At 36.4% G+C, this 15087-nt stretch overlaps 1 protein-coding gene across 1 annotated transcript in view; it reads right to left on the bottom strand.

The window, feature by feature from the left end:
* Positions 1 to 15087, bottom strand: part of TRHDE (thyrotropin releasing hormone degrading enzyme) — a 215534-nt gene that overhangs the window by 11999 nt on the left and 188448 nt on the right. The window contains exons 13-15 of the mRNA XM_088522982.1: positions 14414 to 14561; positions 12230 to 12327; positions 11587 to 11694 (exon numbers count right to left, since the gene is read on the bottom strand). Of these exons, the coding sequence (XP_088379108.1) occupies positions 11587 to 11694; positions 12230 to 12327; positions 14414 to 14561 (354 nt within the window). The remainder of the gene's footprint in view (positions 1 to 11586; positions 11695 to 12229; positions 12328 to 14413; positions 14562 to 15087) is intronic.

Below are 15087 nucleotides of genomic sequence, written 5' to 3'. Positions count from 1 at the left end.
GCTTCCTGAAAAATTTATAGCACAGGCCTGTGCTAACTGAACCACACAGGGCCAGCTTGATTAGCACTGGGATATCTTGCATTTGATGCAGGCAAACCCAGACATTTATTGAGGAGTAAACTCTCCAAAACAAAACTAACAGGGTAAGCAAGAGACGTATAACCCATTTTAAAACTGATAGGAATATACAAGTTAAAGGTTGCACTTTTAACTATGCTCAGCAGATACCAGCAATTTTGTCTGCTGAAGCAACATATTATACGCAATGTCATGAACTGCTCCTATCTAGCCAGGTTGGACTGGTGTCTATGATGTATATCCTAGACTGGCTCAAGATCTCATTCTTCTGCCACCACATCACTGGAAGCACATTCCATCCCTAGCCATAATATGCAATCAGCATGTCTATGGCCTGGTCACACAGCATATGCCATTTCTACATTTCACTGCCTCTTTATTGCTACATTCAAAAAATGCTGCTTCCATGGTTCTTCCTTCTTGATGCTTTCTTACCTTTTCCTAGATTTTTTCCCTTCGATGTTCTGAAAAAAAAAGTTAGTGCGTCTCCTAAGACGTATTCAGGACTAGCTGATCTTAGCCTTTGTCTGATTTATGCAACTGGTGGTCTTTACAGAACTGCTATGCCAATATCAAGGAAACTTGAAAATTTTTAAGGCTCACCAGATCCACTGAGAGAACTTATGATTAAACATAAACAGCCAGTGAAGAAGTCATCACTTTCACCAGCCCTTTCAGATTACGGCAATTTGAATCCCAAAATCCGAGGTATCATTAGTAAAATCTGAGATTCAGAACTATTTGAATGAGTTGAATTTCCACTTCACTGTAATGGAATTTTCACCTGTTTTTCAAAAACTGCATGCAAAAGAAAATTGCATACAAGTGAATCTACAAAAGAAAATTAAGATTGCATATTTTAAAAAAGAAATCAAGAAATAATAAAATTAATGAAGTAGATATCTAGCTGCTGTCTTTGTGCTGCCTTTTATTAGTTGACAATGTGGCTCTCAGTTTTCTAAATAGCTGCAGCTTTATCAAAGCCTCGGGTTAGCAGTTCCAGTAACATGTATATGCAGCTGCCATATAAACTGCCATGTACTGCATACAACATAGAAGTGATAATAATTATCATTGTTTCTTCATTTATTCATTTTCTGGTTTACTTGGTCCTAAAGCACAACTTCTATGCTGGCTGTATGCAGCTACTATGCTGTGCTTTTGCTTTAATTTCAGGTTTAATAAATTGATAAAAACCGTAAGGATCCATACTAAATTACAAGGAGTAGAGAATGTTATTCTGAGAATGGGATCAAATGACTATTTGCCCTAAATTCATTTTATCCTATGATATTTAGGTATGAAGAAGAACTGAACCCAAACAAACCTTATTTCAGTGACAGAAGAACTTTATATCTTGACACACACACTCTAAATCATTTTTAAAAGCACATGTAGTTCTTGCTGAGCTTTGCTGGCAGAAATAATTCCTTTGTTTATGGCAAGTGTTACAACTCAGCCAACAAACTCTTCATGGAACTATAAGGCACCTGGAAAAGATAATCCCCTGCTGATTGACTGTCCCATTAATTCAAATAGGAACTGTGTGCTGGAAAGAAGTATGGTCACTCTGTATTTGGGTACAGCAAGCCGCACAGGTAGACATCCAACCCCAGAAAAAGAAGGCATTCTCACTTGTGAGGTTAACATTTTTGAAAGATACAGTTAAACACCGTAATTCCATAAGCCTTCCCAGGTATGCCATCATTTACATTCCTTGTGGTTTTAGCAGCAGTGCAGTCAGTAACTGCAGGATCATTTGCACACCAGAGAAGGAAGGAGAACTTAAGAGATTGATGGCATTGATCACATGCCCCTAACCTAGATGTCACTATGCTTTTTGCTAATGAAACTCTACTGCTATCAAATCCGTAGCAGCATACTTGCAGTGTTGCAGCAGATCTTCTCAAAATCATCCAAGCAAGGGCTCTAGGGAAGATTTTTCAGTCTATACATATAAGCTAGGTCATTAGGACAATATGTAAAAGAGAGAAAAACAAACAAACAAACAAAAACACTCAAAACCCACAAACAAAAACATCAAATCAAATACTGATTTTAAAATCCTACGCTTCAGACACTACAAAACCTAAGTAGCTATGTAAAGCTACAAATTACTCCTACGAGAGTCTTGTAATCAAGACGGTAGACAGGGGGTTCCTTTTTGTGGAAATGTAAATTGTTTATGAAAATGTGAATATCCCCAAAGTCACTTCTGTTTAACTATTGCCTCAACAGAGAACCTCCTAATTGAATTTTCTCCCTTTGTGAAGATTTTTGCTTTCTCTCCACTCTACTTATCATGGGCCTGTATTTCACTGTTATCTAAACATACGAAACCTCTCTGGTCCATAGATTTTTTTAGTTTTATAGCTTCACGGAAAATGTTGTGCTAAGACTGCAGTTCCACGGCACTAGATCAGCACGTGCAATGTTCACCTCCTGTATTAATTGAATCAAGTGGATAAAATTAACTATTGTTTCAGTCCTGCTTAGGTAGTAGCACTATAGGATGCATTTCCTTGCTACATTAGGCTTCATCTGGGCTTCAAGGCTGCTCTCATTTTTAAAGTGCCAATATGACTGATGGATACTTCAGAAGAATATAGATAAAAATTAACTTTTGAAAGCATCACTTTAAATGGCTTTTATTTGAATACTGATCCACTTTATTTAACTTTATTTTTCTTGCTTAAGAGATATGATGGTGAGCATGATTTTTCTTGCTTAAGAGATATGATGGTGAGCATGAAATATATGGCTAGCATAGATCATATTTAAAAATTAAACACTTTGGGAAAAAAAGTTAAAAATTAAACAGCTAGAAAAAAATTAATTAAAATCGTGCTGTGCCTTTACAGAGATTTTTTTTTTCAAGAGCGAATAACAAAGCTCTACAATGAGCTAAGAATAATCTTCTAAGTTATAATTAATTGGTACATACTTGCTCCTATTTAAAGTATGTTCTAACAATTGGAGATACATTTACAAAATTTGACCATAATTATTTATCTTCTGGGCAAACTGTGTTCCATTTTTTTCAGGGTAATTGCACACAGTTTTTTTTTTTTTTTTGAGTAAGTGACAAGTCCCAATACCATGTAGAGAAATATACGGCAGATAAAATTAATCAGAAATATTATTCAATACTTTCGCAACTATTTAACGTGTAGCTGAAGTCTGCTTCTCTTCTTAGGGATCTTAGGGATCTGACTGAGGCAGATGACAAGATAATATAGCAGCTATGCCATAACTGAGCATGCAATTACTCCTCCCTACATATTTCAGTTCAAACTGAAGTAGAAGTTTAAGCCATCTTCAGCTTAAGTTTTACTTATCTCAGTAGCAGAGGGTAACTACCTTCCTTCTCAAGAAAAAAACAAACCAACAAACAAAAACTACCTATGCTTTTTAAATTAAAAAAAAATCTTACTGAATAGCGCTATCTATTCAACACTAACTTGTGTTGTGGTGAGATTTTTGGCATTCCTGAAGAGGAAAAATTGTAGAAGAATCTTGCAAATTTCTAAAGATTTCAAATTAACTACTGCTAATCCATAATTGCTATATTAGGGCCATTTTAATAATGGGGCCACTTTAATAATGGGCCCTAAAATAAGGCCTTTTTATTGTAACTACTGATAAAAGTCAAAAGGTAAAATACTTCCTGAAACAGTCTTCCCCTGCAGCTTTGTTTTGTCTTTCAGTTACAGGATGAAATCCTCCCTCTATTCAGACATACTCCCAGATCCCTTTCTTGGAGCCCTACCTCCTTGATTAAAACTCATGCACCCAACAGTCCTTTCTTCCTCCTTAAACAGTTTTATTGACTGGAGTGCAAGATTCTTCTCAAATGTTGTAACAACCTATTAATTAGTTAAATCACTTCAGCAACTCTAGCTGGCAAAACTCCAGTAACATATCAAAATAGATGAATAGCTATGCCACATTTTTTTTTCCACTAATTAAAACTTACAGGAGCTGAGAACACAGTAGAAGGGATCCATTTTACGGCTTTACATTTATCACACATTCATGTATGAAATAATACTAAAAAAAAAAGACTCTCTTTTTTGATGTTTGCTGTTAATGATTTCCAAAAATAGCTGCTACAATGGGCAACAAACCCACAAAAAAGCTAGTGCTTATTCTGAGTAACTAGTGAAAATAATTAACCTTTTGGCCACATTCTCATAAAAAACTATGTAGGTAGTTAAACTTAAGAATATTTTTAAGTTGCTGCAAGACTGTGGTGCTACTGTGCACATGTGAAACCAAAAAACAGAATTAAACAAATCAACAGAGAATGACAGAGAAAGAAATAAGGGAGAAGGAAAAGGGAAAGAAAAAAAAAACACTGCTTGAAAAAGTGTTTGATTTTCTATCACTTGAGCCAGACTTCATTGAAATGTGTATCAATTAATGAGTAATAATGTATGCTATTTACTACTTTCTCAGATCTATGGATAGTTTTATTTATAGACATGCTACAGCCACTCTTGCAGAACAATTTGCTTTTCTGATGGCATTTCCATTGAGTAGTTAAATGCCAAGGATTCACACTGTCAATTTAGGCAGGCGGAGTTACACGAATCCTTTCTCTCTTGAAGAGTAAATACTACTTCTGCACAGCAAGTATGGGAATTTAGTATTCTCAGATTCGACTTGGTGGTTATTATTGTCTTTGTTCGAATTAGCTGATAGAAGCTTTTTTTCTTCACCACTATTACCACAAGGTGCTATCTTCCAAGATCTTCACTTCAGTCTTTCAATAACCAAAAGTGCTTCATCTGTAATGCAAAAAGACACACAGATGTGTTCTCACTTGAAATTCATAGACAAAGGAGGGAATTCATGGCATATTCTCCCTTCAGAGATCTCTGACCCATCTGGAGCAACCCAGATGAGTAGAGACCAGAACAGATTCAAAACATCAGGATTTGCTGGCAGTCTTACTCCTGGAAGAGAGAAAAATGCAAACTGCCTCAAGCCGAGGCTGCTGGATGGATGCTACTTGAGTAAGCACTGCCTCAGTTTGCATCACACCTTAAACATCATCTACTCCTGAACACTGCGTTCATGGGCAAGGAAAACAAGAACGCTCATGCTTTCCTCTCTTTTGACTCTTGCATACACTTATAAAGTGGCCACTGAAAGTACACTCAGAATTGCAGAACAGCTAAGCAACTACTAAAAAGAGGCTGAGTATTGAACTCTGCTAGCAAATAGCAGGGAGAACTTAGCTCCGTTGATAAAGATTGGCAGACTGTTACCAACACCAAAGAAAATGTTACTCCGAAGAGGGTCAATGTAACAGATGCAAGGACAAGAGATGCCAAATTTTCAGGCATGGGAATGAATCCACAATTTACACTTTTGACTTAACTGTCAAAAAAAAAATTGGATCCTCTTGGATCTTGGTGATAACTGCAATCTAATATTTTAAATAAATGAGACTAACTAGAGCCATCATGACAGACAAACAATAGTGTTAATAGTAAAAAATGCATTAAACTCTTGGTGATGCAAAGCCCAGATCAATCATATGGATTTACTGTTTCCTTTTGTGGTATTAAGGGAATTCCAAGCAATTAATTAAAATTAGTTGTTTATACTTAAAAGTCAGCAACCAGTAAGTAGCCAAGGTTTCACTCCTAAAGAAGACAAAATAAGAGCAAAGAACTAAGAGCCTTCTGGTGGGTTCGGTCATATTTTCGAGAACCATTTTCATGTGATCATGCCTGAGGCAGTACTGCCATCTCCCAGTGCTCACTCCTGTCCATGAAGAGAAGAGCAACAGCACAACACTGCTAACGCAAGCAGCATGCAAATATTTCTCCATCTGACAAAGGTGAAATCAGCACCTCAGTTCAAAACAGTGCTCACAGCTCCACACGAACCTCCCCAACTTTGCCTGAACTGAGTACACTTTCACAGACCACTTTGGCAGCAGAAATACATGGTAAACTTGTGGTAATAGCTGAATGGTAACAACAGCTAGAAGAAAATCACAACCGCAATGCACAGGGCACTTTGTAAAACATGTATGTGTTCAAGGCATAAGTTATGCTTTGAACCATCACAGTGCATTTTAACATGTCATACAATGTTACGACAGCTCGTGTCAGGAGTTTCCAGATTGCAGCTCTCCATGCACTCCTTCCTGAATGTCAGAAATACACATTTCCTGTGCGTACCTAAGGCAAAAACTCTAAAAATGCTAATCCTCTTAAAAAATGTGTTCTTCTTTCAAAACGGATATGCAATGAAGGTTAAAGGGGTTAACAAGGCTGATGCTCAAGCTCAGGCAGGCATTGTATGGTAATTTTGTTAATTTTTTTAGGCTGAACCAAAATGCTGTTATATCTAAGGAGTGTGAATAATGTATTTCTTCACACTTGAAAGAGCTTCACAGGGATGAGCCCAGTTAAATGAAGGTAGAAGCAAACATCTTAATTTTCAGCCAGCTGTAGCTTCTCTTGTACCACATTTTGCTGTAGACTGAATTCCAATAATTTTATTTTCTCAGTTTAGGGGGGAAATTTCAAAGGGCCTATAAGTTTTATACTACTTTTGTATTCTTCTAAATATAAGTGTGGAAGTTTGAAGGTTTCCATTGCTCTAATATAGAAGTGTCAGGTATCCAAACTTAACAGAGCAAAGAAGTTTGCCTTGGTATCAAGTCAAAAATTGATGTAGTCTTCGAAGCAAACTGCTTCAATAACATAAAAATACCAAAGTGATTTAAATTTAGTGATTAAAAATAGAGTAAGCCCCACCTTGAAATCTGTTTCCAGATTCTCAGTTGAGAGCAAAATATTTTACCTTTTTTTTTTTTTTTAAATAAACAATGGCAAGGATTAAAAGATTATCCCAATTCCTAGACCGTCCCATTCAGATGTCTCCCATTCCTACAGCCTATTAGGTGATGTTACTACCTGTTTGCTTTGTGTCTCATAGAGCCAAATTTCCTTTCCAGAGTTATGCTCCTTGTTTTAGCAACCCTGAAAAGTGGTTGTGAGCAATACTGTCCTAAAACGCTTTGCATACTAAGTAAGCCTGATCTTTCAAGCACAGATGAAACTGAAATCTCCCCCTTATTCTCTCAAATTTTCTATAGAATGTCACTTTGGAAAAAAAAAAAAAGTGTGAGGGACAGAAATACAGAAAATCATTCCCTGCACCCCGCAGGCTAATGCAGTCAGCCAAACAAGAAAGATGGAGGTTTAAAGCCATGCCTCAAGGGTTAATTACACACATTAGAGAGTCATTAAATAAAAAACACAGGCAATCTTAGAAACAAGGGTTTGAACTCAAACCTCCCTCTCAGATGAATGCCCTCATCTTTGAGTTAGGCAGCTGTATTCCTTCCCTTGCTAATGAAATAAATTCTAGCAGCAGAGTTTCAACTAGAGGAGGAAAGTGAGGTGCAGTGTCTTAGTCCTGGCCCAAACATCTAACAGATAGATGCTCAGGATGGTCTTCTGTGAGATGTCAGATGTGAGGCTGAGGAATTAAACTGAAGACCTAAGACAATCTCAGTTACTGCCTCAATCACAGAACTATTGTTTAAAAAGGGGTTGAGTAGCAGTTCCTCTGCCAGCTGTTTTTGAAAGGAAAAGGAGCAAGCCTTTTCCTGCTTTAGTAGCACTTAGAAAGGCATCTTCTGAAAAGACCCCTATCTGTAAGACTGCCATTCTCATATCTGCCCTCACAGGTGCCTTCTCAAGTACAGTGCTGGCCTTCCAGAAGGGCTCACCCTCACCATCTCCTGTTCAGAGGCCCTTCACTCAGCTTGCTGGCTGCTGTCAGCCTCATTCACAGACTCGGTTCTCCTTATAGGAAGCCTAACTCCAAGCTTCTCTGACTCTGCCCTGTGAGCCAAGCATCTAAAAATGAGGCATTGCAACATCTAAGTCATTTTAGAGATTCAAGCCTTCAGGTCTCTCAGGAAGAACAAAAAGTTTCCACTTTACTGTATGAAGGAAAATGTTACAGATCTGTATATGTTTCTTTATTAATCCCATAAGAAAATCTACAATGCTACAGCTGGAAATTTAATCGGATTTTTCAAACACTGCTGGAAACACAAAGAGGACCTCTGGCTTTGTGCAATGAATGACCACTATTTTGCTTGGTGAGCAGCGGCAAATTATTTGCACGGTAATGAACATATAATTACAACGTACAAACAGTAACTGATTATTATTATTTCAGTCTCCTGCAGTGAAGAATAGATGGCAATTATTTTATGGACCTATCATACTAAATATAATTACTAGGAACCACAGCAACTGTATGCATATGCTGGAAAAGCAGAGAAGATGTTACTATGTTTATTACCTAACACTTCATTCCCAATTAAATGCTACAAGTAAAATACAGAAATAATTCAAAAGAACTTCCAAGGATCCACAGACTTACTTAAAACATGATTAAAAAGTTAAGAATTTTAGCATTTCTACAGCATTACTAATTGGCCATTCTGAGCTATGTTAATTCTAACTTTGACTGCATTATTTGCCAGGAAATCAACCCACTTTCCATAACTTACTGCCTGTGCATTTATGTGATATTAGTTTGTTAAAATTTGAATTTTGTTTTGATTTGAACACATAAGTCTTGCCCATGGTCTTGGGGCACAAGTCCAATTCCTGAGTGTCATTTTGGTGTCCACTGCTTTGAAGAATTTATCCTTTCAAAATGCACTGCTTATGAATTAGCTCATTGCGTGGACCACCTCATCTTCCAGAAAAAAAAAGGCTTTTTGAGGAAGACGCATGGTGGGAAGGTTGCAAGTTTGTCTTTATTTTTACTCTCATAGTCAAACTCAAATTGTGCTTGATGGCAAAAATATTATGAGCTTGAAAATGGCCCAGACTGCTTATTTCTTTGCACAAAACTTCACTGAATTTTCTCAGCAGAGACAGGACCACCTAATTCCCAGGAGGAACACTAGGAAGACCATGCATAATATCTCAGATATCTCCTGAGGGAAGAGAACCACATCGGTAGAGATACTCCCTTTCCTTTGATTGTCTCTGAGGTCTGTGGATCTCTGTCTTCACTCTGGCTGCACAACCCCAACACCAGCCTTTCTGTACACTCCAGCCAACACCTTTCGTCTGTTTCGTAGAAAGAAGAGGTGTCTATGAGAACTTTTAAGAGGAATTTTCAGCAGCTATTTGGCTCATTGCAGGCAAGGAGAGGAACAGGCATGGATACATACATTCTCTGCAACTGTCACCAGCTTTTCCTCACTAGGCTGGAAAAAGCTGCCCCTTCTTTGCAAAGAAGCAAGCACTGAGGGATTCCTGGGGATTCTGTGTTAGTTTGCAGCAAATTCGCACGCAGCTGTTAAGGGCACCAAACTGAGAAAAAAACCCTCTTGCTGATCAGAAAGAGCACAAAATGGCACCTGTTGGATGTACTCTCTGCATGTACCTTGCACTAATTTGCTTGCCCTTCGTACTTGAGTTAGCTATTGTCTCTCAAGTGCTAAATGAGCGAGAGGAATGACTCAAACGTCATGTTAATTAAAGTCTTATTATAGAATCATCATCATTTTTCTGGTAGAAAAGGAAGTAAAACAGACCAAGACATTATTTTCAGGTTTCAGCTTGAGTTGGTTTAAACTGACTGAAGATGATATGGGGTCTCTTCGATTTAGCGGGGATCTGAACCTTCATAAATGAGCAAACTGTGAACCCCTATATTTGCTGTTACTGTGAAACACAGGCTAATTTTATGTCTACCAATCTGCTGGAACATTTCTCTTCTATTATTAGCAGTCTCTGCAATGTTTTTTCAATATAAGTAGATAGGAAATCAGTCTGCTACTATTTTAGTTACATTCAATACATGCAACTACTCTGAGAAGGGCAATTGGTAATTTCTGGGGTGGAGAACAGAACTAATCCTATAATCTTAGCAAATAAATAAAAACACAGCTCTGTCTTCTTTGGAAGCTGTACCCTTATTTATCAGCTGACTGTCAATCCCAACTCTGTAATTACACTATTTGTTGTGGCTATTTTTCAAATCTGTGCAGTTCTTTTGGAGAAATGCAGTGCTTTAACTTAGCAGCTATTCTCTTCTTCTGCCCTGCTGTGAGGCCTTTATCATAATACTCATCATATGCTGGCAGCCACAATCTCATGCTCCCAAGAATGGCTCCATAGAAAGGCTAAGATGAATCTTCAGATGGCTCCTTAAATTTATTCCTTCCCTCTCTTGCTATTGTTAGTAAAGCAATAAGCTTTGCTTTTTCCTGATACCACCTTCTTCAATCCTGTTGGGAGGGATGAAGACAAAGAATGAAGAAAGCTTTGCAGTGACAGCTTTTTAACATTGAATAATCTACCGCTGTGCATGTTAATAGATGGTGCTACGTTTGATTAACTAATTTTGCAACTGAATATCTAAGTAAATTACATTTGCTGATTGTTTCCAACAATTCTTTCTCTGTAATTTCCTCTTTGCATAGTTATATACTGATTGTTGTAGCTAACAATAACAATTCATAAAGAACCATGGGGCGTGTATTCCATAGTAAATATATCTGGTATCATAATACACAGAAAAGTCACTCCACTGCCTCCTTTCCTATTAAAAGTATATACTTTAAAGTATATACCTCATCATACTTTTTTATTTTTTAATGTCAAAGTCACAGAGCAGTAATTTCCAATGTTATTTTATGGCTAGTTTTGAAAGACAGACAGGCACTTACTAAGCCAAAATGCCTTTAAGGGATTTTTGAAGTGCGCAAAGTCAGGCAGATATATATTTTAATTGCAAATAAAAAACTAATTGGATGACTTATCTAAAAAAAGTACTATATGCCTGATACTGCTTTTGCAGACCTAATAAAGGATTGGTCCTAAGAATTTAAGTCTTTTCCTGTTTTTTTTTAATGAAAACCAAATATTTTCTTTTAAGTTGAAATATCAGATTATGTATTGATGCAGACATTTCTATGATATCCTCCACAATGATCAGAAAGTACCTAATTCTTCTCAAGAGGTCATGGTCTTAACTTGTACTAGGTACTCACCATCTACAGAGCACTACATATTAAAGTAATCCCCAACTACATTATTTGGTCTCCTTTCTTCTCAATCCTTCTGTCTCTAACATTTTACTATTTTTACCATTTAGCACCTTCTGGTGTCTTGCCCAGACACAGGTTCTATGTTTGTCTACCAGTGTTTTTCCTTTTTTCCTTTCTTCTTTTACATTTCTCTTTAAAAGGTAGATTCACTCCCTTTAGTATATGATTATCTTTTACTGCAATGCTGGCAGGGGCTACACTCATTTCCTCTCCACCCATTCATAGACACAGACTCAAGTAATTTACTCTGAAACTCCATAGCCATTTTTAAAGAGCAGCTGGTGACCTCCACCATTCGATAAAAGTGGGTACTAGAGAGGGGAGAAGGAAGAACACTCCTGGTGCATTACCTCTTGAGCTGAGAAAAGGGAAATGTAAATTAGTGTTTCACTTACCGGTTTCTATTGCTAGATATCCAGTCAGAGATTAATGTTGCAGCCTGCTGGTGACAGTGTTTGTTACCAAAGCTGCAAGCCAACATGATGACTTCACGACGCAATTCTCTGCCCAAATTAAAGACAGCAAAGAGGCTGCATTAATAAATACATTTGATTCTCTACAAAAGGCATTTTTTTAGAAGATAATGGGCACACCTGATAGCTAGATAACATATATCACAGATAATCCAGTTATACAGATTTCAATGTCAACTAAGTGCCTTCAGCAGCTGCAAGATCTAAAAACAAGTCACGGGCCAAAATCAGCCCTCATTTACTCATGCTGACTTCCTGACTTCTGTTTCACATGCATCCAAGTTCTTAAATATTTAGTGCAGTCAAGTATTAAATTAAGGCTTAACGAATCATTTCTTGTTTGTAAACTCAGAGGATTTTTTTTTCACAGCTTCATCATATCCAGTAAGCAGAAACAAAAGGAAAACAGAGCTGTGACAATATCACAGGGAAATACAAGAATATAATAGTACTCATGTTGTAGGGGGAGGAAGATCACACCAAATTTTAGGAGAGTGCTTTACTACAATGATATCATGCAAAAAAAAAAAAAAAAGAAAGAAAAAAAAAGGAAATATAACAGTACTCATGTTGGTAGGATGCTTGAACAAGAGACTTGTTTAAATTATTCGTTGGCCATCCAAGCTTCAGATACATTGATGCAACTTGCCTTAAAATATACTCCTGAAGGGGGAAAAATATACTCAGTGTTATTAATAATTTTTGATTTTTCAAAGTTGAAATACTATTGACTACTGAGTTTTTTCTTTTTTCCTTCCGCTGAAAAAATTGTCCCATTTTCCAAAGGTATTGATTCTCAGTTAATACAATAACATGCCCATACACAATCCTTCTTAATCTCTATAGTGAGAACTAATCTGTAGAACAGTTACTGCATTCGTTATATTGTGCTAGCCAAATTTTGTGTATGAAATACAGCAATTAAAAAAAGAGATCCTTAAGTACTTTTTTGAACTCATTATACATGGTTGAAAACTTGCTAGAGGGTCAACAGGTTAAGGTCTACCCTATGACCAATCTCAAATACACTGTTCATGTTCATTGTTAAAAGAATATTGTTTTAATATCCATAGTAATGGCAAAAATGTCACAGAAGTGCAGACAATTGACTTCCGAATACTGAATAATGTGTGCTGTAAATGAGATTTGGATATGCAATGACAATATATTTCACGTATTGGTTCTTTGTACGCTTAAAAAACAAAACGAGCACAAAACGTGTTTCAGACTACTTTTACTTTTTACACAGTAGACATATTTAAATACTCTGCTGGTTGTGATGAAAATAGTGACAGTTGTTTTCCTCACAATCTTCTGACCAAAGAATTCACAAATTTGAAAAAGAGGACTGAAATATAAGTGATTGCACAGAAGAACACCTATTTTATTGTTATGGTGCATGGGCAAGTGTATGATGCCAGGACAAAAAGAGATTCACAGTGCATAGCATTCCCTAGCAGATATAGTATTCTGTGACTAAAAATACTTTTTATTTCCTCTACTATCACCTCCACATTCAAACCTCTCATCGGTTGTGATAAAACACAACCCAGCCATCAATCTTACTGTTTTTATTTATTAAAATATCATTTTCTTTACACAGTCATGTTTAAAATGGGAAAAAACAATGGCACTCATACAATTTTTTCATAAGAATTTTAATGACAGACTAAAAACACAATTTATTTCAACATCATTTTATATTATGGTTGACTGGTTTGCATGGACACCTAAATCGTAAATTCTTAAAGAAATAATCTCAGCATGTCTCTATTAATCCATAAAATATATGTGAAAAAAAATTCTATGCTAGTGGGTAGCTCTGGATGTGTATTTAGGCATACATAATTATACATATATACACATATGCACCCAGTCATGTCTAGATTCCTCCTTTGTGACAGGTGCATGTCTACATACACGTGCACACACAAACGTATTTTTAAGAACTTTAAGCATTGCAGTCTTTAGAAAATTTCTTCATTTAAATGGCTATATAAAAGTATATTCAGTATTTTGACCATTTGACGTGTGTAGACTATCTAAAACTCACTATGAGTAAAAAGCCCCAGAGTTATGATTTTCATTGTTGGCAAGAAAATCCTGTGTCTTTCATCAGACGTGCTCCAACCTAGTGGGTTTGTTTGTTTGTTTTTAATTTCAGGTAAAATGTCAAAATGTTTGCCATGTCTATCTTAATTATCTCCTGCTAGCTGCTGCTGCTGTCCCTTCAGACCCAATTATGAATGGGCTTTTGATTCAACGGTGACCTAATCCTTGTTAATTACGGCAAGTATGTTGAATGCTTTTTTTTTTTTTTTGACAGAAATCCAGAATAATAACCAGAAATCTCTAATTCCAGCTATGCCCACATTTGATGTCCTTGTTGATATGGGGGTTCAGTTTAAATTGACTGACTGGGTTCTTCAAAAGAGAAAATTTGGTAATGGATTATTTTTGCTGTTTTAAGCTCAATATTTTATTTGTCATAATATTTTATAGGAGGAATAGTTACCTTTCCTTTTACTAATAATATATGCCCAAACAACAGTTATCACTATTCAAATGCAAATGAACCAAAGCTTGAAGAAAAGCTATGTTTAAATAAAGAATAATTAGAACGAGAGTTAATATCTTTAGGTCAGCAACAGTATCTAACGGAGATAGTTCATCTCTTGCTAATGAAAGAAAGCAAAAAAGAACACACAAGAGAAAGAAAGAAAAGGGAGGGAGAATATTTATCTCTTACATTGAAGATGTTGTAGTTTTCTGTGCGGTCCAGCAATTTGTCTAGAGGATAAAGAGCTCGGCTGGCAGCATGCCAAGGCAGAAAATCCTTCTCTTCAGAAAGGTATCTGATGATTTCCAAAGGAATATTCTGAGGCAAATAACCAGCTCTGCAACAAAGAATTTGTTAGTATTCATTTGAATTTGCAGAAGACATGATAAACTCATCACACTGTTAATGACATAAAAGTCAAAAAACTGTAGCGGTCTCCTGCAACAGGCACACACACGTAACTATACATATTAGAAAGAAACAAGCTGTGAACCTACATGAAAGAAAACTACACAAGGTAACCTATTTTTTATAGATTCTAGTGATTATATAAAAAAATCAGGCACAATGAATTAACTGACTTCATATAAAAGGCAAAAGTGAGGCACAGAACATTTCTAATGGTAATTGTGAAGAAGCAGCTTTTAGTTTCACTGTTCTCCTCACCTCCCTCCTCTCCTTCAGAGCTGCCTTGTTTTGTATCCTTTATAAGCCATTTTGGAATGAGTTATTTTATTAAACTGAAATAGAATACAATAGCAACGCTTAGGTCAAGGAAGCTTCAGCACTTTCCATATAAGCTCTATTTTTTCAAGGGTTTAAAAAAATCAATTACTTAAAATTTTGCCCCATTCTTTCCCTGG

Source organism: Tinamus guttatus, unplaced genomic scaffold (assembly GCF_059628265.1).
Source record: "Tinamus guttatus ecotype Peru unplaced genomic scaffold, ASM5962826v1 Tinamus_guttatus_pri_ptg000171l, whole genome shotgun sequence".
Lineage (NCBI taxonomy): Eukaryota > Metazoa > Chordata > Aves > Tinamiformes > Tinamidae > Tinamus > Tinamus guttatus.
This window is presented reverse-complemented; position numbering and strand designations above follow the sequence as displayed.